This window comes from Lissotriton helveticus, chromosome 1_1, assembly GCF_964261635.1.
Source record: "Lissotriton helveticus chromosome 1_1, aLisHel1.1, whole genome shotgun sequence".
In the NCBI taxonomy this organism is placed as follows: Eukaryota; Metazoa; Chordata; class Amphibia; order Caudata; family Salamandridae; genus Lissotriton; species Lissotriton helveticus.
This window is the reverse complement of record NC_136057.1, coordinates 1488965480-1488991184: the sequence shown is the minus strand read 5'-3', so window position 1 is coordinate 1488991184 and position 25705 is coordinate 1488965480. Positions and strand designations below refer to the sequence as shown.

The 25705-nt window shown below is 44.1% G+C and overlaps 1 protein-coding gene across 3 annotated transcripts in view; it reads left to right on the top strand.

Moving 5' to 3' along the window:
* HDAC7 (histone deacetylase 7) overlaps positions 1-25705 on the top strand; it is a 706897-nt gene that overhangs the window by 286562 nt on the left and 394630 nt on the right. For all 3 annotated transcript variants that reach the window (XM_078686538.1, XM_078686533.1, XM_078686525.1), the window contains exon 3: positions 16214-16301. In XM_078686538.1, the coding sequence (XP_078542664.1) occupies positions 16214-16301 (88 nt within the window). The remainder of the gene's footprint in view (positions 1-16213; positions 16302-25705) is intronic.

Genomic DNA, 25705 nt, shown 5'->3' with positions numbered 1-25705 from the left:
AACGAGAGTGAAATCCACAGGTAGGAGCCAGTACTAAGGTAATTTTTGGGGAAGTTCTTTGTCCAACCTGAGGCAAGGTGATTCAGACATACTATTGATAGCCTAGACATATTTGCCCAACCCTCCCCGAAGGATATGCAATTCACATGTTGATCACATAGTTCTCATCCAGTGGGACTTAAAACAGTTTTTCAAGCACAGTTGGGACACCAAAGTTTGTAAATCTCATCTTTGCAATACCTATTTCACCCACATTATTTCAGGTGCCAAAAGCTATGATCCACTTGGACTTCCACCATGTCTGATGGAGTATCCATTCCATCAAACTCTAAAGAAGGACCTTGGTTCTTAAGTGATGCAGTGTCACACTTCTCGAAAGTGATTTTGGTTTGTCACGGAATAAATGTCATCCTTCTGGGATACATTTTTTTCCCAATGAAACGATGTCATGCAGGTGAATAAGGGCTCTACACTGAAGTGATGTCATGCTGGTAGAGAGCGCCGTTTGGTCTTTGATGAAGAGCTGTCTTACTGGCGGAGGACATCTGTTCTCTGAAGGTATGTCATGTTGGTTCAGAACCATCGGTATAAACCACTGGAACCACATGTAGACCCAAGAGGACATGGGTATATGACATCAGCATGCAACAGTGTCTTACTAGGTATCAATAGAAATTGAAATTCACGATTTATGCACTACCAAGAATGTACTGTACTGTGCCACAAGTAAAAAAAAAAGATATGACCAAAACAATTTGTTTTGTTTCAACATTCTCAAATCATTGTGAATAATTAGGACCTTCCCCAGATGGCTTAATGCAATTTTGAATCTTGCAAAAGGACGTAAATAAATTTGGTATACTACTACTAACAAAATGGTCTTGCAGTCGTACAACTGCTCAAAATTTCCGTATGAACCACAGGTGCCTCTCTCTGGTGCATAACAGCCTTTGCTCTGCGTTAAAGTGTCATCATCCTTGTGGAGAACATCATTTGTTGAAGTGATGCAGTACTCATAGAGATCAGCACCTGTTTTTAGGTCTTGCGTGGCGTTCCAGGGCAGAGCCCTGCTCCGCCTCCGCGAGAGATTTTGTAAGAGAGGACTTTCAGAAGAGGGCTTTAAGCCCGCCCCTCATTTCCGTTGGCTGGCGTCACCGTTTATGCTAAACGGTGGCCTGTCATTGGAAATGAGTGTTTTCTGTGGACGCCCTTTCGCCTCCGAGCCGACTCGGTGGCCTGCTTTGCGTATGTCGCAAAGCACTTTCTTATATTTATGGGACCATGTGTTTCTAATTTGAAATACATGGCCCCAAAAAGACAAGAGATTGATGATTGTTTGTTCTCTCCGCCCTCCGCGACCAAGCTTAATTTTGCCGCTTTCCCTTTTAAAGCGCGCCCCCCTGGGACCAAGCTTTATGTTGCTGCTTTCACTTTTAAAACACTGGTGCGCACTTTTAACAAGGGCGTTCGTGGCTTGTTTCTGTATACTGCTCCGTTCGCTAGTTGATGGATCTATTGACGCAGTGTGAGTTGTGCAGCAGTGACTTGTCTAGAGTTTGGGTTTTCCTTGATGGAAGTGATATTTTGTGTGACCTCCTGGATTACCCCTGTAAGCGTGATCTGTGAGTCTGTGGGCAGCAGGCTGGTTGCAAGGGCCATGGTTGAATTGCCTTTCCCTTGTGCTGTGGTTACATACATGTACTGGTGTGTTTCACCCTTGACATCTTCTGCCTTGTGCCATCCGTGGTCGTGTCCTGATGTTGCCCTGGCTTGTCAGGAGTGAGAGGCGAGCAGGAGGGTGGCAGAGGGCAGAAGGATGGCGCTGAGAGGCAGCGAGGTGGAGGGCAGAGGGATGAGGACAGGCGGAGCGTGGGGTGCGCAGGATGGATGGCAAGAGGGTAGTGGGTCGGGGAGAGGGCGGCAGTGTTGAATGGAGACCACGAGGGTGAAGGGATTCGAGAGTGAGACGGAGAGCAGGGTTCATTATTGTATGTGAAGTTTGTTGCTGCATTGAAGTTTACCCAGTTGCTGCATTACATTAACTTACGTTTAAGTGATGCCTTGCATTTCAGTGCTTGAGAATTAGAGTTAGGGCGTTAATGCATTACAGCATATCTTTTAACGCACACAAACTTTACTACACTACCTTACTAGAGTAATGTGTTGATAATTATTTTGTGCCTTCAGCTATTTAGAGGGCAACTAACCAGCATGGCTAGTTTTAGGTGTTAATGTACTGAGTTCCGTGGTAGCTGCAAACTGCTGCAGAATAAAAGGAAAATGCTTGGTAAAAATAAAACAGTAATGAAGGGGTTTCTAGCTGAAAGTGAATGACATTTTCAGTATACTGCAATAGCCATTCATAGCTGGTACAGCACAGCGCCACCTGTAGCTTGTTGCTCGACCCATTCACCATTCTTCACAAGCTACTCCAGTCACATAGCATTGTTATATAATATATAACATTCTGTGATTCCACTCTCTCTTGACGATATTCATGGTCTGAGAGGGCCTGGGGGTATGTTATTCGATTGGAGGGTATTCCTACAGGGAAGCAAGCGTTCCGATGTGATACATGATGCACTCTGTGTCCACTACTCACTGGTAGTGTAATTTTCAAATGACATTTTAGACCATGTAATTAATATCCCAATGACCAAAACACACTTTTTGGGCAGTGGACCCATCCGTACACCTCTGCCGTTCCAGTGCACCTCGGTGCTTTCGACATAGGGTGCATAATCACTTTTTGGTCTTTGTAGTAGGCGTTGAAAGAGTTTCCCCTTGTAGATCAGCCGGGTTTCACAGATTTCTTGCGGGGTTGTTGAACTAGGGTCTTGGGTGAAGGGTAGTAGCGAGTTTATAAAAGGACAGGAGCGTCACGGCCTCGGAGCCCCGTGTTTTCGTAGCTGCTTGTACTACATGTGTACAGCTGCCCTGTAAACGGAACCAGTTTGGCATTTATTCTGGAATACTGTGTGAGTTCACGTAAACTGAATACACACTGAGTATTTCTTCTACATTCTGAAAAAGACCCGGACCCATGGAATTCAATGACAGTCAAAAAAATCTGATTAATTGGAAAGCGGGCCAGGGTTCTACAGCAGTGTATTATTTATTGACCCCCTCCCCCGTGGAATATGCATTAGCAATAGCATCGTCATTGGCATCCTTTTCCACCCCTCCAACATAACATACATGCCAATAAATAAGCACACAACACAATTCTTTGTTTGGGTAAAGTTGCTGCAGGTTTATTACATACACCGTTATGTAATATGGGGGGTTATGTTACGGGCGATCCAAGGGCAGGCAACCAACTGGGCCGCCTGCCCACCTTGTGAGCCAAGCAGCACGGAGGCGAACCCCATCTGTGCTGCCACTTGTGGTGATCCTCTTCCCGGTTCACGTACCGTTCTTTCTGACTCACGCCACTTTCAGGGCGGAGCATAGCATAGCAAACCCCCGGTTGTTCAGGCCCACAACCGCCTGAAGGACTAACGGGGTGCCGACACGGTTCTCCAGGAACCTCCCATGAGGCTCCTGGGCCTTGGCTCTGGCATCCCCTATGGTGCCGCGCAGAGGTACCATTCTGTACCCATTTGCTTCCAGATCGCCCTGTAACTCCGCCTGCAGCGAAAAAGAAAAACATTACAACATTCTCTGCCTCCTGCCTGCCACAAACCACGCCGGGTAAGCGGTAGGGAGGGAGACGGTGTGTCCGGCGCACAAAAGAGGGCTCCAAAATGGTGGGGGAGGGATATATACCCTCCCCCAGACCTGGCACCCAGGAAGTGATGGCCTTCGTGCGCCGCAACCAGGCTAGGGGACTCCACCCAGAGTCCCTGCCCCAAAAGGGGGTGGAGGGTGTGGGGTGCCCAGGCGACACTAGAGTGCTGAATTCTCTAGTAGCCCCCTGCGGGGGTCTCGGTCAGCTGCATAGTATTGTCATTGGCACCCTTTTCCATTCCTCCAACATAACATACATGCTAATAAATAAGCACACAACACAATTTTTTGTTTGGGTAAAGTTGCTGCAGGTTTATCACATACACCGTTATGTAATATGGTGGGTTATCTTACGGGCGATCCAAGGGCAGGAAACCAACTGGGCCGCCTGCCTGCCTGAAGAGCCAAGCAGCACTGAGGCAAACCCCAGCTGTGCTGCCACTTGTGGTGATCCTCTTCCCGGATCACTTGTGGTGATCCTCTTCCCGGATCACGGAGCGTAGCATAGCAAACCCCCGGTTGTTCAGGCCCACAACCGCCCGAAGGACTAACGGGGCGCCGACACGGTTCTCCAAGAACCTCCCATGAGGCTCCTGGGCCTTGGCACTGGCACCCCCTATGGTGCCGCACAGAGGGACCCTTCTGTACCCATTTGCTTCCAGATCGCCCTGTAACTCCGCCACAGCTCTGGAGGTGGCCACCGTCACCGCCAGAGCCCCCCACCAAAACAGCTATAAACTTACCCACAACCTCTCCTGTCTAGAGCCTCCTGCAAATCTAGATGACAGAGAACCGTCCTTACTGGTTATAGATGACCACATCTATATCCCAATAGCCCTTGACGTTAGCCTGGGTCAGCTAGTGTCTGATGAACAAAAGGCCCTTTTGGCCTGTGAAGTTGTGCCAAGAACTATTCACGCTCAAGCGGGAAAGTTCCACTGCATCACTTGACCCAGCCCTGTGCTAACTCGGGGAGGGACAATTGCAGACACCACGGCTCACATTGCCCCATCTATGTGCTGATCTCACCTAGCTGCCGTCCTTCTAGCACCGTCTGTGCTAGAACCTCTGTGTGCCCCAGCTATGGGACAGCAGCCCACTAGTTAGGTAACCGCTCCCACCGCCGCCTGCCAACTTCGGCTATTATGGCGAGGATTATACTTAACCTATGAGCAGTCCCTATGCTTGCTAAATCATGACGCACAGGAGTGTTCATAACTAGAAGTGTATGACAATGGGCATGGGGTACTGCCAACCCGGAGCATCCCCAGCGGTGAAAATTACCTGCTCCGTTAAAGTAAGGTTTTTTTTTTTTAAATTGGACATGCCAAATGGTCTATTGACATAGTAGCCCATTGTGCTTGACACCATGTTACCCCATTAATTGGGACGGCAGCACACTATGTTGGCTGACCGCATCCCCACCAAGCGTGGTAACAGTGTCGGAACCCCAGGTTGCCAGTTTCATAGTAGTTGCAGTACACTTCCAGTGGATCCGCTGGGAGATACCACAAACCGCATTGGTCATGAGACCTAAAGGAGCACCCAATTCTCACCTGGGCGTAACTCTAAATGAAAGTGGCTTCACACAGCTGTAAGGCCAGAGACACACCTCTTAAACCGATTACTAGTTGTTGCTACTTTGCACCCTTGTGGTTGAAGCTCTGTGTTTGTGCTGCGTGCGGGCCTCCGGGACACGATGTTGCTGAAGAGCCAGTGTCTGTTACCCCGTTGCTGCTACTTATCTATCGCTAACTGCCTTACTTGGAATAACTGAATGCTGGATGCTTCCTAAGGACGGTAGACTTAATGCTCCCACTTAGTTTGACCCCATAACTTAGCGAAAACTCAAGTAGGAATCAGGCACTTCATGGTACACCTACCCCAGCGTAGACAATTAAAGTTTTTGGGACACCGGAGCAGAAGATGCCCCTTCAAGACTCAGGTTCTAACCCCTAGAAGGATAACCCCAGGGGCAGACAAGTCTGTGGGAACCAGACTGGAACATTCAGTGCAAAATCCTGTCCTTTCCTGAATATTGAGGATGCCGAATGGACAATAATACCCTGTCGCCATATGGCTCTAACGTAGTGTTTACCAAACTTTTTTGCACAGCTGCACACTTGTTAGATGACAACCACACCAGCCGCCTGCTGCCCTGGCTAAAGCGCGGGTGACTATGTCTTAACTAAAGTGACCTGAAACCTGCACTTGGTTGCAGATGAATGCCCCCAGTGTATATCTGGACCTGTTTCTATATGGTGCCAGCAGATGTTCCTCATAAAGGCCTAAGCTTTGGTTTGGTGCTAAGCTTAGTGTGCTGCTGGATAGTTTTTTGCGGCTTCTGACATTGCCTCCAGATAATAATACAAGACCACACTACACCTACAACACGCCCGTACCAATGACTTAACAATGCTTGTTAGTTGTATAAGATAACTGAAGCGACATTTCTGGCTTTCAGAACATTATATCACCCTCAACACTTTAAGCTTAAATCTTTGCTTAGCATAGGTGCTGAAAGCGATGTGTACACCTTCCACCCGGTCCCGGACACAGCGGTGAAGAGTTCCAGAAGGACCTGGTCAATATAAAAGACACCAACAGAGCAGAGGGACCCCTGAGCGAGCTTTAAGGATTGTTTAAGAGTTAAAACTAATCTGCAGGGCAACCCAGCTTGCTCAGGCAATGACAATGGCATTCAGAACGGTCACTGGCACACCATGCGCATTTACTAGGTATTCTGCTCCCTGAACAGCCTGACCGATCTGCCATTTATAGCGTTAATCTGATGCGCATTGAGAAATACATATTAATTACACAAATGTAACGTGTATGTGAATGCAAAGGTATTGAAACGCTACACATGAGCACCAGTTACATTACATATTCAGCACATGTCATTGCATCCCTATATTTACAAACAATGATACGGTGCATATCCAACCTACCCATGCCAGCTACCTCCACAGAACACAATGAACGGGTATTCAGTGATTAAATGTGTTGGGGAGTTCATCAACACTATCAAAAACTTTATTAGAGTATAATGTCAATGTGGGTCTCAGACTCACCATCATACATCACCGATGACCTATGCTGCCACTGGGCTCAAGGCACCCCGTAACACAAAGCAGGGGGACAACAACGTATCCAGCGAGACCAGGGACCACAGGTCACCCGCGACATGGCCTGATGGCGTGACCAGGAGGAAACAAAGGGGGAGGGGGCGGCGTTTTTGAGGAGCACGCCCGGATAAGCGATCCCTCCTCCATGGCGGCGCAACTTGCCCAAGCCATGCTGATTGCTTTTGTGGAACATGTGCCTGCGTCCCTGTCCTGCAGCAGCAGATGTCTCCAGCCTCCCACGTGTCCCTGGGCCCTCACCTGGTGAAGGGCCTGGTACATTGAGAGGTCTATTCACGGGCAGCCACTTCACAAAACACACCGAGTGGCGTGCCCGGCGTAAACCTGGACCGAAATGGCGGCAAACCCAAATGTGGGCTTAGGGTCAACGCCAAAATAATTAACCCACACCACATCTGCGGAAAACGCGCCACAGGCCTCCAACAACAAACCCCACATGCAACCGATACGCTCAGGATAAATGCCATCCCAGCTGAACCAATGGCTGCACGCAAATGCACGGGCATTGCCGCACATCCTTTTCATATTCATTACACACTAAGACCCAGGCCTGAAATGAGTTCATGGGAACAGCATACACGGGCAACACGACCTGCAGCGTAAAAGAACAGTGAAAGGATTCGAGGACAAACTCACTGCACAATAGGCCAAGACTTGAAGGAGCACGTGGGGACAACCCACAGCGGCGGGGCGATCCACAGGGCAAAAGCAGAAAGCTGAGCAAGAGGAAAACTAGCAGCAAGGGACAGCCCCACCTGGGGTGCCACAACCGACTTCAAAAGCAGCAGCACTGCAGTAGCCGCCCACGAGCAGCAGGAACAGCCAGTTTGGCAACTCGCCCGTCTGCTTTAATCCTATATTTGGTGGGCCAAGCAAAGGTGGCGGAAACAGCCAGCAGCGGACATCAGGATGAGTGATATTAAATCCTGAGGGCAAAAGAAGTAGCGGCCCCACATGGGAATGGTTCCCATGTGTAGCAGACACCCGACGGGCAGACACCCCGCCAAGCACTTACTCTAGCTTCTGTATTTGTATCTGTAAATTGAGTCATGTAAGAATCCTGAACTCAGGGTCTACATTACTTAAACTAGAAGCCGAAGCCAGACTTTATCTGGACCTGGGCTGTACCCCAACACTACCTCTCCCCCTGCGAACCAGGACGCCTTCTAAAACTTTGAGTTTCAGCTATACATATCAAATCACCACTCACCCCATATAAAGCTATGCACCATGGATTCACCGCTCTATGTCCCCAAAGAGCGCCCACAGGCCCGCCACATTGTCCCGTCCTCGCTCACTGTAGGTACCCCACTCATTGCTCCGGGTAACACGCTGTGCATGCCCTCACTCTTTGCACGCAGCCCTCCCCCACTGCGCAGGGAAACGCTGAATACCAGCTGTCACCGAAGGAAGGGGGGGCGCCCACAGACGGGATGGAAAACAACAGAACACCGGCCCTCGACCGCAGCAGCCTCAATGTCCCCCTCCCGGACGCGAGGCTCCACTTGAGGTCCAAGCTACGACTGCGTGTCAAGCGTCAATCGTTAAGCAGTAATTAAGCGATGACCGCGGCCCACGTTGTATTTGCGTACACACCTATTCCGTACTTCATGATAGTGTTCAAGTGAGGCCGGCCTGAACAACATACCCGGCGCATCAGTCTGGGCCAAGGCTCTCTGTACAACCCAAAGCCCCTGCCCTGGGCACCCACTCGGTCGGATCTAGTGTTGAAGCGGGACAGCATAATGGCTCACCCCCACCGCAGCCAACTCGACGCCCGCATATCTCCGAACCCTGTGACACGACCGCACCCGCGGCAACTCTAAACCGGGTGCAGCCACACAGTTGTCCTGGACAGCGTTTCCAAATTAATGAGATAAATCGGCCAGGTATGAGTGAATTGCCGGTTAAAGTACTTGACTGGAGACAGTGGGTGTCTAGATGACGGTGACGTGGTCAACTTAGATTTGATGGCCTCAATACATTTATCAGCTTTAACCGTAGGTGCCATCGGAATACATTAGATTGTTGAGCTCACCCAAGGTAACAAAGCACTGCATCCTCAATGCAATGCAGCTGTAGTATCTGGTAAACATACCTACAAGTCCACCTTGATACATGCAGTGCACACTCCAACCCCGAGCTATCTCGAAACAGTGTACCCATTAACTGCTCTGTAATTTGTCGACACAGAAGCAGCACAAGGGCAACTTCGTTCATGCAGTTTTTTACAGATATTATTATCCCAGGGCTTTCCTGTCCCGCGAGCCTCACAAACTTTGAAATATTGTCCTTGGCCACACAGGGGGAGGGGCATACTCCTTCGATGTTAGGGACATGTTCCTATTTAACTCGTTCCCAGCCTGGCTGAGCCCCGTCTGTTAGTGTTAAAGGGAGTAATCAGGACACAAGCCCGAAGCATCTGTCCAGATGGGCCACTCAGCACTGGGTCAAAAGTGAGCAGGGCCACTGTAAGGTGTGACCGCTCCGACGAAAGCAAACACCAGTGGTAGCCCGCGCGCCCAACGCGACAAGCGGTGACCCACGCGCTGTCCTCTAATATAGTGGCGCTCTGGTTCTCACCAGCGCGCCAGGTGGGGAGGTAGAAATAAGCCCAACCCGAGTTTTGGGCTGGCAGGATGGGGGCCCCACCTCTGGAACCGGTGTGATGCCCACCAGACAAGTCCAGATAGGATCAGGCGGAGGCAGGACGTCCAGCGATTGGCATATCACACTAAGGGTTGCCTGTACATATCCGTGCCCTGACCAGACATCGCCCCCTTCCCCTCATGCGACGGCGCTGCATAGTCATGCCAACTTTGCCAGATGGGGGGAGGAGGGATGCCCAACCGAAGGAGAGTGGTTGGGATGGCTGCTGCACTCACGTAGTTGTTCGGTAAATCCAAAGAAAAAAGAAATTGTAGTAAGAGTAAAATTCTTGTAGGTGCTCAGAGTGTTCACCTCCTAGTCCATGAGGTGCTGAATATCTAAGCCAAGGAAAGCCTTACCAGGCGGAGAAAGCATGGCCCCAAAACCAAGCAAGCTCCCTGCTATCGCCATTGAAGTATGCCGCCGGACTTGGAGTGACAAATTCTTTGGCTGCTCAGTGCCGGACTGCGGGAGCATCATGACCATTGTAGGGACATGAGGAGTGCCGGGAACGAGGGTTCTCAACAGTTAAAATCCGCCGCCTCCAACCAGAGTGCCAGGCCGTGGCTCGCGAGCTGGCCGACACTCCAGGGCTTGCACACCCTGGTCGCCCCCAGGGCACCAGTGCTCGCTTGAGGAGGTGGTTTGGGCACGACTAACCTCACTTCCAACTCCGGCCCAGAGATAAGGGGGTCCGGAGAAATGTAATGACAGGGTCATTGGATAGTGACCTCCCCATATCACCCGCCCAGATCCGCAAAGCCGCCTGCACGGCCGGCCTGCACGTGCAGCAGCTGCATGGCTGAGGCAGGGGATACAGCTACTGCGAGAGATTCGGGGAGGCCGTGCTGAGGAGATCAACGGGGTGCTAGGGAGTGGGAGCCCCATTGCGGAGATCTGCCGTCAGACTCAATGCGGGGAAGCGATGAAGGGACGTATTTATTCTGGGTGTACAGGATACTGAGCCCACCAAGCTCGAATCTGCTTCACGAGCGCCACTCTATAGCCCTGCGGATGCCGAAGCCGAGAGGGACAATGCACGAGGGTGGTGAGAGGAGTTAGACAAAACTCCTTCGTTTGCTGGACAATGCTGCGCGGCGAGATGCCTTGTGGCATGAGCCCCATTCCCCTAAACTACCCCCGTCCCTATCCATCACCACAACCCTGCGAGCCGGGCCTGAGAAGTAGCTCCTGGGACGGGGCCCCAAACGGGCCATGGCCAGGGTGGTGGGACCCACAGAGGGGGTGGCGTCTGGGGTAGCAATCACCTCGCTTCTAACGCACTGAAGCATGACCTCAGGGCACCGAGTCCCGCTGCAACCCACAGCACGACCAACCGACAGCGTGTCTGGCGTGCAAAAGAGGGCGCCAAAATGGTGGGGGAGGGATATATACCATCCCCCAGACCTGGCGCCCAGGAAGTGATGGCCCTCGCGTGAGGCAAGCTGGCTAGGGGGACTCCACCCAGAGTCCCTGCCCCAGAAGGGGGCGGAGGGTGTGGGGTGCTGAGGCAACACTAGAGTGCTGACCTATCTAGTGGCCCCCTGCGGGAGCCTCGGCCAGCCGCAGAAGTCACCCATTAGCGACACATGTAAGAAATCCTCGAGGCCTCTGATGGGGATGCGCCCCTCTCAATTCAGCCAAATCCTGACACTCCTGACACCCCCCACTCATCAGAAAACACAGTAAATCTTGTTTCCGCCGGGTGGCCTGAAATGTGAGGAAGAAAATAGGAGGGCACGTGAGCGTAATATTGCATTGAGTGACTCTGAAGCATAGAAGGCCCACTTGTTTGCCCCACGCGGTTGCAGTCAATCCTTTTCCAGTCAGTATACCTACCACCAGTCATCTGCTTGCAGAAATATGCCCCCAGCACATAAAATCAATAACAACAGACTGATCTAAGTCCCACTCTGCAATATACTCCTAGCATAAACATGCCTTCCTTCACTACTGACCTTCTGCGCAGGCTCAGATCAACTACCAAACTGAATGTAGGTCTTTCCCCCCTATATTTGTCTCCAGCAGTGAGCACCTTTCCTACCTTCATTTACATTCTACAATTTCCACCTGGGCACCATCTTCTGCAGGAAGAACCTGGCTGCTCTTCTCCCCTTTCACCATCACCTACTCCTTGTTTCATACTCTTGATACGCTTAATAATCTTTTCGAGGCACCAAGGTTCATTATCAGATGAGATGGGTCGCATGCTACATCGTGCGGAAGTGCCTAGTTGGAAAGATATTGTATTTGCAGCGTGCCCTATGTGGGATCATTGCGGTGTCATGTTTGAGTGACCAAAATGGCGCTTGCGTCCTGCCTTGGGTCACTGCTCTTAAAGTGTAGTGGCGGAAATGGAGTATAAAATGGAGCGCATAGGGTTTATATCAGTCAGCTGCGAAGAGGTACTTTGCAGGTCCGCACTGAGGGTATTTTTACATACATATTCTTTTGAGTGTAACTGTCAGCCATCAACCCATATGCTCATTGCAGAAGTCAAAGGGAGCCGTTCTGTATATACTCGAAAGGGACTAAAGACAGCAAGCATTAGAAAAGCCAATAAGTCTCAAATAAGATACCAATTGGCTTTGCAAATGATTTTTAACCATTATAGGAGAGTGTCCATTAATCATCTGCTTTGTTGTTGCCCTGAATTCTTAACTATGCAGCGCACTTTATTGAAGCTGTTGTTTTCAAAGGATGGTATTATCACAAAATAAAATTATGGACATAGTGTTGAAACTTTTCAAACACTCACCCCCAGTCACAGACCTGGGTTTAATCGATCATTATTTTTCTCGCCATGTCACCCCAGTTTGGACCCAGCCATATGCAAAGCAGTCTTGACCCTGTTCCTCTTGGGAACAGTGCAGCCTGAACCGGAAAAAAGCATCCCGGGACCGGTTTCGAGGTAATACTCCTTATCAGCAAGGCTAGCTTGAACCCAGTGGTGCAGCGAGCAAGGGGCCTCTGTCTGGGCATAGCCTTAGCCAATTAGGGCACACATAGCAACATTACAAAATAAACTGGTGTGGCATGGTGAGCAAAAGAATAATGGATTTATCCCAGATCTCTTGACTAGTGGTGAATGTTTGATTTATTCAGCATTCCATCCATCATTTGTTGCGGCAGCATTTTTCGCCCGAGGTGCGCCAGGTATGCCAAGATGTGGGTCCTGGGCTCACCGTGCCTCTGGATTCAAGCTACCCTGGCTGATAAGGGGTGATATCCTGAAACCGGTCCCAGGATGCTTATTTCCGGTCCAGTGAAGACCTGGTTTGGCAGTTCGGGCTCGACTGTTCTCATAAGGATCTGAGTCATGACTGATTTGCATACGGCTGGGTCTAAACTGGGGTGGCATGGTGAGCAAAAGAACAATGGATTTAACCCTGATCTCTTGACTGGGGGTGAATATTTGATTTGTTCCGCATTCCTTCCATAATTTCTGTGTCTTTTGTTTAAAGCATGGTATTACAACCTGCAGGGATGCCTTGGATTTGTGCTTAATAACCAGAACCCCTACGAACTTGGCTTGTTATGGGAAGTATATTGATTTGATATTTTCTACTCTTAAACCACAAACAAAAGTGCCAAACGTCTCTTGAGCATGGAACCATCAGTTCCCTCTGTACATAAACTACTTGTTTAAATGTTTTAGCACTTTTACTGACCATCTTGCCTGTTTCATTTTAAATTTTGTATAGACATATCATATTTGGAACACCTCATAAATTGACTTTTATTGCTTATTTGGATGCACAAGGTCTTGCACCTTATTTATTTATTTATTGAGCTTGTAAAGCGCGACAGCTACCCAAAAGGGTTTCCCGGCGCTAAGCCTTACCTTACATAGTGCAGAGTAGTGCATGAATTGTGATTGAATGCTATGTCTATGTTTTAGTACTTTATGTATTTTGTACCAAATTTAGTTAATTGACACAATATAATTTCACTCATTCACTGGTTTTTAGCTACGATGTAGAAGCACCACCGCTGCTGTGGAGCATGGCTAAAAAAAATAGAAAATGCCATATAATTTAACTGCGGATTAATTTTGAAGGTGCATGCATGAAGCATGTTTTTTTTTCTTTTTATTTACCAATCTAAGATAGAATAATAAATAAAAGGAAGTAGGAAAGGCACTTTTGAATTTTTTTACACAGAAGCCCTTTTAAAACAAGGATTGAAAATGCAATAGGTCTCGCCTTTGATTAAGTTAAAGCCATTTGCTTTGCTAATGGTATTGTATAGCAAAGCAAATGGCTTTAACTTAATGAAAGTCGAGACCTATTGCATTTTTAATGCATGTTACTGGTGTGATGTCATGCTGGTGGAGAAGCTTCAGTAAAGGGATGGAATACTCGTGGAGATCAGCATTTGTTCCTCCGTCAAGCAACATCATCCTTACAGAGAGCAGTATTTTTCACTTTAAGCGATGGCTATGTGTATTTATATAGCACAGCATTTAACAAGTACTTGGGCTTTTGCCACTTTGTACAGATATTAGTCTGCAGTTTTGTCCTTACAAACCACCATGGTGACTACATCTCAGAGTCTCATCGCACTGCGTTCCTGAGATGTAGTTGCTAATGGGAACATGCCACTCAGGATTCTTGTTGCCCTGTCTCTCCACATGTCCGTTCCTTTCATACACATCCTCCCTGTTTTGTTGTCTTATATTTCCCGACCCTATGTAATGCAGTGTTGACTGTCCCTTTGTCCACCTACCTGTGTCTTCCTGTTCCCTTGTTTTTTATGTCCCACAAAGTTGTTCTGTGAGGTTCCTTTTCTTTTCATTCATCTCCGAGGTTCTCTTTCCTCAGGGTCTCCTGTTTTCTGGTTCCTGCAACCAGGCTGATCAGACTGTTAGACCGATAAGACAGAAAATCAGACAACATACACCTATTTAGTAATAGGTTGTAGGAATGCCTCTGTTGTCTGTGTCAAGGGTGGAGTAGTGACGTGTGGTACTGCTTCTGTCTCTGGACAAGGGACAGTCTACTTCCATTAGACATGTATTGTTGTATCAGAGTATTTAGAGTGCAATTAGATGTATAACAGACCAAATTTCCGTTATATTTTCATTTTTTGCTACGCATATTGAGTGGTGTTGTTTCCTAACAGATTAAACTATTTCTCCTGAGGAAGAGATTGATTTTCCAAAAGACGTTGAGAGTACGCTCCATTTTCTTTTAAAAGTTGTGGTTTAATCTAAAATCTTAATCAATCCCTTTATACATTTAAATTAGTTACTCAAGCGTATTGTTATGGAATAATTTCCCAAAGTGTGCATTTACATATGAGGAAATAAAACCTGAGACAGACAGAATATGTTCTACTTCTTGCTTCAGTGCTGGTGTGTTCTCCAAGCTCTGCTCGAGAGGTTTGCAATCTCACATTGTCGTAGGTAATCTCTGTCACTAGTGTTTACATTTATTTGTAGGCCCTGGCAGATTTCCCTCCTCTCTTTCCCAAGTAGATACATTTATACTTTGAGCCCAGAATTGTAGAAGTGAAAAGGTTAGTAAGGTATGGGAGTGCTAGGTTTTCCTTTCTCTGAAGAGTGGAGCTTGTGGGAGGAAAGGGACACAAGGGTTGAGATATAGCCCTTTGACTGGCTATTAAGTGATGACCTGTTCCCACAGCAGGAGTGCCTAGTTTGCTAGAGGTGAGCCCTGCCCATAAGTTTCTGGGTTCTAGGGCTGTTCATTTTAGTCGGTAGTTGTTTAGACCCGATCTGTCTGTGCTTGATCATGGTTGGTCACATAGTGAAATGCACCAGGGGACAGGATAAAGAACTCTGCCAGTTTCTTTCTATAATTTCTTTTGCAGTAGCAGCATGCTACCATTTTCCAGAACAGGGGCCACACGCTACTCCTGCACGCATGCAGACATCTGTTAATGCCTTACCATCTGGCCAGGCTTCACCTCAGTGCCCAATATTTTCTATATCTTGGCTTCACTGCACCCACATCCTGGTCCATGGGGCCGCCGGAGAGATTTGATTCTCCTGTGATGAAACATGCCAAAAGTGGAAGACATGTTGAGCAACCAAAGCTCTGCCGGATAAACTGCTCTATGAAAGAAGGGTTCTATGGCATGTGTCAGGTCAGTCCTGTATGAATCTAGCCTGTGGGGCAGCATGTATATTTTGAATATAATATTAAGCAAAGTTTCAAACATTGAATGCTTGGTGACTTTATTTTATTTTTAGTCCATCTAAATATAGCACCAAAACCTGTAAATTTGTAAAGTTATTGCCAAGGAGCAGACAATTAGAACTAGACTATTTTTGACAATCCAAAATACATATGATGTCACAGGCATTTTGCAGTATTGTGCATTTTTGACTTAAGTTAATTAGTTCAAACTAAACATAAATGCAGTACATATCCAGTGACAAGTGGGATAATTTCTGTATATAAAAGTAGAACATTTTAGAAAGATTCCTGTTTTTTTCATAATTTATTGTACTCTTATCAGGTATTTCATTCTTTAACCAAATTTGCTAAGAATTATGGGCTCTCTCTTCTTCTTGTAGAGGTAGTGCAGCACCTCTGTCACCTTCTGCTCTGGGGTTCTCAGAATTCTTTGATGTGTCTCCTTACACCAGAGCGAACCTAAGAGACCGTAGTTGCCTGTTATGATACCTTCTTTGCTAACTTCTCTTTTCTTTATTCTCTACACAGCTGAACATGGAGACTTCCTGCCGTGACATAGATCCAGGGAAGCAGGAGGAGCTTCGCCAGCTCTTGAACAAGGACAAGAGCAAGCAAAGTAAGAACGTAGTGTCAATGCGGCTGCCAGTGAGTCGTACATTCATCACCTACATAGGGAAGATGTTTTATGAGTGATAGAGGCTGTATAACTCTGATCAACTTAAAATGAATCAATTGTGAATGAGAGATTTGAGGCTAACACTGCATCATCAATGCACTTCTGTGTTCCTACTTACAGCCCATCTGTTTTCTGAATCTAAAAGACAATTATTGTGTAATTGAGTTAAAGATGTACATCATTTCATTAACTTGAGGTGCGCTTGGACCTAACATCAGCACATTTGTGGTTAATTAGTGAAAAACTGAATGATTCACTATTTGATACTGTTGATCACCTAATGGAGTGGACAGCTCCTCCCTCTATTTATTGTATTCAATGCATCATATTTGCGTGGTATCTGATGCTTCCTATTCGGGTGATTTTTATATGTCCTACTGGTTAAGATACTAATGCTACATATGAGGCACCAGGTATTGGAGGCTTCATTTTAGGAGTGGTGAGTGAATATTTGATGTAGTTTTATGGCGAGCATTCGAGACCTCTTGTATATACTTTAGTATATACTTATATGTGTATGTACTTTGTGGGCTCTGGAGATCAGCCATAGGACTTGTCTGCTTCCGCGTAGGGACTTTTTTTCTGTTCAATTGCCTCTTTTTAAATGTCTTGATAGAAAACGACCAGTAGAGGTCAGTAAAATACCAGAATTGCTTCCTGCTTGTTCAACTGCCTCTATCTAACTGTCTTGATAGAAAACGACCAGTAAAACCAGGGGTCCGTAAAATACCAGAATTGCTTTCTGCTGAGGGACTTTCTTTTTTTAATTTTTCTGGCAACTGTCTCTACTTAACTTTCTTGATAGAAAACGATCAGCAGAGGTCAGTAAAATACCAGAATCACTTTAGCATTCTCTAGATTCCAATCCATAGAAATTGTCTTCCAACAGCACCCGTAGCCAAATCTTGTATTTTCAGTGATAATACCACCGAAGGCCCTGATTACATTGCAAATGCTTGTTTTACAGGCTACCATATTTGATGTGTGCTTCATTTTAGGGTGGCATTCTGTGCTTTTTATCATAGGGTTTATGCAGCTAACTTACTTTGAGGGACTCACCAATGAGTTTTGTGTTTATGAGAACTAAAGCTTCCTTGAATGGTACCTGTTAGATGTTAAAACAGTACTAATGGTGTTTGTCCAGTGACGTGATTCTGAAACCCAAATATTCCCAAGAGGAAACTGCGATCTCACGCCCTAACATTTTTCAGATGACAGTGTTAAGTGTAATGTTTACAGACTTGAGTTGTAAATTAGAAAGTGATAGAGGTACAATATGGACTTGTGCAGATGTATAATGTGTGCTGTGCTTTTCTTTCTTTCTTTCTTTTTTATGCAAATCTATCTTTTTTCCATGTTTTTTCTGAAATGTTGTGAGTTTTGGGATCTGGATTACTCGAAGCTTAACCTCTGATCATTTAGGTCTTTCTAAAATGCTCCCCTTTCAGTGTTTTGTAAACCAGCTGCCTTGGGTGCATGAAATTGCAGGCTGTCTAAAAGTCAACGTGTAGAGAAGTCTTTCTCCACTCACATTTAGAGCTTACCACATGAGCTTAGATAATGCTATGTGGCAGTCCAGTACAGGCCTGGGTGTCAAAAGTGAAAATAAACCTGTTTTTGCTCCGGAAATGCCAGATTTTATACTGTGCCTGCCAAGGTTAAACCAAGCTGTTTAGTGTTCAAACCTGAAACGTAAGTGGAGTCTTTACTTACATGTAAAATGGTAACGTGTTTAGGCGCTATGTATTACGTTTGTGGCTTCAGCCAGCTGCAAGATTTAATATGTTCAGTATTACTAAAAGCTAAATATTCCCCTCTCTCCTTCTACGAATAATAAAATAAGATAAAACGTATTGGCCTTGCTAAATTTTACGATACAGGATAGTGTCAGATGTGACCGGGTACCAATGCCTCTTTGCTTCTTTCAGCGAGGAGGGTCTCCCAGACAGAAAATAGCTTATCACTACATGTGATGAGAACAGATGTACCCATGAGAGTTTACATGTTTTGATACTCTATGAGACACAGTGGGATGATGGGGGTGGGGGGCGGTTAGAGAGAGAGAGACCACTTTAGATTGTGGTACACCAGAACTGTTGAATAAATGTAACCTTATAGTGCCTATCTGATGTGTAACTATGTAATTGTGTGGTAAAGTGGAATTAATGCACTAAATATAGTCTTGCTAAACACATCTGAGGAATCCCCTATTCTTAGCCACTTTACAGGTACAGAGCTGACAGAATCAGAAAGAAGACTACCTAGGTAATTAATGTTTACCGTACTAGTGGTTAGATGCCTCCAACCTTGCTTTTAATCCATGGATGTATTAGACAGCAATCAGCAAGGGTACCAGTCAACTGCCAATAGTGTGTGTAGCTTGAACCTGCATGTTGCAGGCTGGTTGTAATCAGGGCCTTAGTCACCAATTACATTTAAACAAGAACATTGGCTTCTGCAAGTGAGCACAACTTTAGTTGTAAAGGACATCATCTTCCAAAAACAAATCTACAGATCTATTTCAACCATGGGTGAGTAGAGGGGGGTGGGCACTGCTTTAGAACAAACATTGAAAATACTCCTGCCCTCTCGTGTTCATAGTGCATTTTTGTTCTGAAAACAGTTTTGTTTTTTTCGCAATAGAATCTCAATTAGTTTATTTTCAACCTCAGACCACCTACTTTAAATTTACTTCATTTTATGTGGTATTGATCAGACAATTCCCTGTTTATCTACATTTATGTGGAAGTATTAATTTGCTTTATTCTTGATAATAAAGAATTTCTCTTGCTGTTCATATACGACAAGCAATTTTCTCTGAGGAAAGCCTTGCTCCGTGTGCCTGGCTACCAATTTTAGGATTAAAAGACTTTATTTATTATAAATAAATACCATCATATAACAAAGAACTATGATAAATAATCAGCAATTCACATATGGTATTAAGAACATGAGAGAAATAATGAAATGTTTATAAATTTGTTAGAGAGGGAAGGAAAGGAGGGCTACAAAAAAGAAAAGGATAAAAAGGAGTGTCCTAAGCATAATGACCTAAACAACAATGTTCTCATCCACATCCTAAAATAAATAAGTTAAACAAATATTGGATAATACAAACAAGTATTTTATCCTACATACAAATACCATAGAAAAGCAGCAAGACAATATTTATGCGGGATACAAAATTTCAGATAATATAGAATTACTGTTGAACATGACATTTTCAACCTGGTTAAGAAATCCAGTGAGACATAGCCATAACAATTCAGCATTATGCGAAGATAAACATTGAGTAGTGTACACAGTATGTAATTTATGATGCAAGCATACCGAATCCCACCACACCTTCTAACTTAGATGATGATTTCCAATTAAAAGTAATTTGCTGAAAAGCAAACGCTAATAAAATATCTAATAACTTATGATTAGGGAAACATGGTACAAGGTAATTAGTTAAAGAACCGAGAAAAATATAAAGAATATTAAAGGGATGCTCTAAATCAAAAATCTTTCTACCTGGGACCAAACCATATACCAAAACAAAGTGTATTGGGACATCTAAACAACATATCCATAAGATCTGCCTTAGGAAAACCACACCTCCAACAGCTGATATACATCTGGAGCAGTGTAAGGGGTAAAATATAGTTTTTGATAGATAAAAAGTCGGGATTGAGTAATAGTCACTGACCTAGAAATGTTATATATACGTGCCCATATCTTATTCCAAAAAGTAACCTCCCAAACAATATCAAGGTATTGTTCCCATAAGAGTTACAGCTTGGATTTGGTTCGAGAGGGGTCCAGAAGAGAAAGAGTTTTTATAAATAAGTGAAGCTTTAGGACCAGTTTTCAGGAAATCAGTAAATCCAGAAGAAAAGGAAACTGAATAGGTGGACTGCTGCAATGAAAAATATACGTCCAGAATAACATTAATTAATGATAGAAAATTAGGATAAAACGATTTGGGACAGTGATAAAAAAAGAGGGAAAGAGGTAGAATAATTATTATGAAAAAGTTGAGATACCCACATAAGAAGCCTGTCCTTCCAAGTACGCAAAAAAAGGCCTGCTAATGAGCTTAATCAGATAATGATACCGTAACAACATTTTCAGAAATATAAAGGAAATAAAAGTGATTGTTAGAAAGGTGGATTTGATCAATGCAATCTTTTTTGCAAAATAGAAGAATGGAAAAGCAACTTTGTAGAAGAAAAAGATAACTCATTGAAATGAAAAGAAAGTAGAAAGGCTTTATCAAGCTCCAGCCACAATGGAGAAAAGGATGAAGTCAGTTCAGAAGTCCAAAGTGCCACATGACGGAAGGTAAAAGCCTCATGATAATAATAAAAATTCGGAAAATTCACACCTCCAGATAATTTGGATCTTTGTAGAGTAACTAAAGCTACTCTTGTTTTTTTATTATGCCATAAAAATCTTATGAGAATAGTGTTCATTTTCTTTAAGAAATGCTTTGTAATACGAACTGGTAACATAGAAAGAAGATATAACCAAAGAGGAAATATCATAATTTTAATAGAATCTAAGCAACCCCACCACTATAAAAATAAAGGATTCAAGGGAGATATAATACTCTCTATTTTAGTAACTAATTATTTAAAGTTAATGTTGATAGTATCAGGAATAGAACTGGTAAACCAAAGTCCAAATAATTAATCTTGGCAGAAGTAGACCATTTGTAAGATAGAGTGCCTAAAAGTATATTTATTTAGTGGAAGGATTTCCGTTTTTTCTTTATTTATTTTATTGTCAGAGACCTGCGAAAATGAAGACATTTTGTGCAAAAGTGGGGGCAAGGAACTATCAGGAGAAGAAATAAATAGAAGAATATAATCCGCATAAGAAGCAAATTGTAAATGCTGATCTCAGTAAGGAAACCCATGAAGAGAAGAATTATTACGAATTCGAGAAAGAAAGGGTTCAAGGGCTAAGACAAATAACAGAGGAGAAAGTGGACATCCTTGTCCAACTCCTCTATGAAAAGAGAAATAGGAAGAGACTCTATCATTGACCAGTACTGACGCACGAGGAACACAATATAAAAGAGAAATAAGGGCTATGAATTTAGGACCAAATCCATGCCATTGTAATGATTTAAGCATAAACTCCCAGGTTATTCTATCAAACGCCTTCTCGCCATCAATTGTTATGGCTGCAAGAGAAGCTTTGAATGTAGGAGCTTTGCTAAGAACATTAAGTAACAATCAAGCATTAACTGATATCAATGGTATGCGCCTTACATTTGCTAGTATGGGTACTGCATATCCCTTTAACTTAATGTGATTTTTATCACCTTTCAAACTCCCGAAACTATACTCAAATAACTTGCGGTATTTTTGTTCCACTTCAAAAGAATCATTTAAACTGACTGTATTTGTCAATCCCAAACAAAATGGTGGGCAAAGATCCCAAACAAAATGGTGGGCAAAGTTTTTTTCCCACCTCTTCCATTTAGTTCTAACAGAAGGAAAAATGCCAATAAATTGGAAGGGGGCAATAATCAGACCTATCCACAAAAAGGGTAGCCCAGGGGAACCACAAAACTATAGATTGATAAATCTCCTGGATATAGGGGAAACGGTCTTCTCAAAACTAGTCTTAAATACATTAAATGACTGGGTTGAGGAGAACTCAATAATACCGATCGAACAGGGAGGGTTCAGAGCAGGACACTCAACAATAGACCACTGCTTCTCCTTATGGGCTATGGCAAGGAAGTCGATGGAGCAGAACGGAAAACTCTGTTGCTGCTTCGTGGACTTCCGAGCCGCATTTGACTCTGTGGACAGGGACTGTCTCTGGGAAATATTAACAAAGAAAAATATCCCAAGAGACCTGTTGACGGTACTAAAAGAATTGCACTGGGAAAATTGGGCCCAAGTGATTAGGGATACTGATGGGTCACTGACGCCGAAAATTCCAATTGGGAATGGGCTGAGGCAAGGCTGCGTTCTTGCCCCTCAGTTATTCTCCATCTTCCTATCAGAATTACCAAAATGCCTAGAAGTGAAGGGTAGTGCCAGTCCAAGAATGGATGGCAAAAAGGTGCCGTGTCTGCTATACGCAGATGATCTAGTAATAGTGGATCAAACAGAAATTGGCCTTCAAAGGAAATTAAACTCTTTTAATGAATATTGTAAGAAGTTATTTTTAAAGGTAAATCTAGACAAGACGAAAATACTGTGTTTTGGGAAAAAAGTGATTAAGTTTAATTGGTTTTTAGGGGATCTTAAATTAGAATCTGTAGATGAATACCGATACCTAGGTGTGTGGTTCGATAAAAAATTAAATTGGCAAACTCACCTGGAAGCCCAAAAAGCAAAATCACAAACATCAATTGCTGGTTTAAAAATGTTCAATCGGGATTATGGGGATAAGTCTCATCGACCACTATTGAAAGCTTTTAATGCGATGATCCCACCACAAGTCCTCTATGGAGCAGAAGTCCTTTATTTGAGCGGTAAGGGAGTCTGGGACCTGGAGGAAGGAAAATGCTTTAAAAAGCTCTTATCCCTACCCCCATCGGCAATGGTGCAAGCCATAAGAACAGAGCTAGGGACAATTGCTTGGGGAGTGCAGGCACAATGTGCAGTAATTAGATTTTGGAAACGTCTTGAAAATGATCAAAAAGTTGCCCATTGGTGTCGGAATGAAATACAACATAGTGACCTAAAATGGGCAAAGATGTGTAGGAAAAGAATGTTACAGGCCTGCGAAAATATAAAAGTGGATATATCTCGTGATTCGCTAACAATTGAGTGCTCAAAATATGAGCTAAGAACCAAAGGTCAAGCCGCAACTAGAAGCACGGATAGGGAATATCTTGGCAAAATATCGGTGGAGTTTATGATGAATGCATGGGCAAAGGAATCCTGGTTCCCTTACTTGGATCTATTGCCAAACCCGTGGTTTAGGCAAGGGATCCTAAGGTTACGCATTGGGATCAACCCATGGATATCAAATAAAGAACTCAAAACCAAAATGTTGGACCCTAATGGGCACTGTAAATGCAGGTTGGGTACAAAAGGGGATACCTTGCACTTCTTGTTGGACTGTACAAATATTTTAGAACAGCTGCGTCCAATGGCTGCGTCCAATATTCATAAAATATTATATAAGAAATAGGAGACAAGCACTTGATCTAATTACAGAACTTCCAAGCATTGATATTGTAATCGCACTTGGGAAATTTATAAAGGTTGTACAGAGTTTTATAATAAGTCAGGAATAGATTTTAAGGTTTTAAATAGATCTGTGTCTAGAGATAACCGGTTTTATAAATTTTTAAGGATAAAAATTATATGGAGTAATTGATAATATGTGTATCCAGTTTTAAATGTTATATGTCTGAAAGAAGTCCATTTACACATTTGTTTTAAAGGAATGAGATCTTAATGAGAATTTTGTATGTATTGCTGCTGAGAGATATTAATTTTTAATGTAAGTAAGTACTGTGTATTGGTTTAAAGATTACGATCTAAATAAACTTACCTTTTGAACTTGAACTTGAACTTGACTGTATTTGTTCTTGAGGGTCACTATTAGGATCAAGTTTGACACAGAGGTGCCGTTGATGAGGCCACCCTATCAATGTATCTCCTTTATATGACACATATACTTTTCCAGTAGTCTTTTGTGTGCCAAGACTCAATTGAGCTACAAAATAACCCATCATATCTATTGGAAGACCTCCATCCCCCCTGGAGAAATATCCATCTCTTTTAATGTCACATGTTTTTCAAAAATATTTTGGAACATATTCTTAGAAATGATAGTTGGATGCGAACAAGAGTCTAAGCGCATTTGAACCTTAGTTTGATTAATTCAAACCAATACACTTGCATGACAGTGTATCCCTTTTAAATTAATCTCTTAAACATGAAAAATTACCTCTTGCGTTACTTCTTTTACATTTCTTAGTACAAATTTCCAATTATTTATGCTATTACAACACCTACGTAAATACCCTTTCTTTCAGCATATATTACAGCTTACATGCAATGCTGAATTTGCATGGTGGTCCGACCTGCCACATCTTAAACATTCACCCAAAAATCTTCCTGCATACTCTTTGCTTTCTACTTTCCCTGCATGCTCTTTGCTCTCCACTTACCTTTTCTCCACTATATTCACATCACTTCCTACTGTATCGATCTTTTTGATTGGCTTTCTTGACTATAGGTATGTCTTTAACACATTTGATAACATGTTCCACTTTCTTTGCAATATTAATTACCTTATCAAGAGGCTGTTCGTCTTTGAGCCACAGTTCCTCACGTATCTTGTCATTGCTACATTTTAACACAAAATGATATCTTATACTATTTTCTACAGCTGACTCAAATTTGCAGGTAGAAGCAAGTTTCCTAAGACTGATGACAAACTCTTCCACCGTTTCTTCTTGTCCTTGTGCACTCAATCCAAAATATTCTCCATTATTGTGCTGGTGCAAGAAAGATAATGCTTGTCAAGTTTGAGAATACAAATGTAATATTCGTTTAAACTGCGTTCCTCCTAAGGATTTAAATCTAGTAGTTTATTTATTTATGTATTTATTTGAAAAGTTTTATATAGTCCTGGCTAGACCCGGAGGTATTAGAGCTCTTTACAAGCACATAAGAAAACGGAAAAGACAGTTAAACCGGATATCACATGCAGCGGGCGAATACATCACATTATAAAATATAAACATAATATACATGGGAAATAAATTGGTGTTGGAGAAGCGGGGAATGTTATGAGCAGTGGGTGAGTGTAATGATGGTTCGGAAGGAAACTGACAAAATGAAGTAGGGGGAAGAAGAAAGTTCAGTCTGGATGGGGGATAAGGACCCCAGTGTAAGTTGAGAAGGTGGAGTTTGAGGTCTTTTTTAAAGTTGAGGTAGTTGAGGTTGCAGCGCAGGTCAAGTGGGAGGGAATTCCAGATGCTTGGAGCGTTCCCTGAGAAGGAGCGAGACTGGGTGGATTTATTTTTTAGCAGTGGGAGGACTAGGAGGATCGAATTGGAGCTTCTCAACAGTCTGGTGCAACCCGCCTTTTTAAGTTTGTTTGTTAAGTATAGCAGGGTTTGTTGGTGAAGGGCATAGTGCGTGATACAGGCGGTTTTGTAGAAGCTCCTTCCTTCAATAGGCAGCCATTTAAGGGCTTTCAGGGCTGGGGAGATGTGGTAAATAAATTTACAATCCATGATGAGTCTGGCCGCTAAGTTGAGAACAGCTCTAAGTGGGGCCAGGTGAATGTTGGGGGTTCCTGTGTGGATAACGTTGCCATAGTCTAATCGAGAGAGGACTAAGGATTGGACAACTGATTTGAAGTCGTCAGCA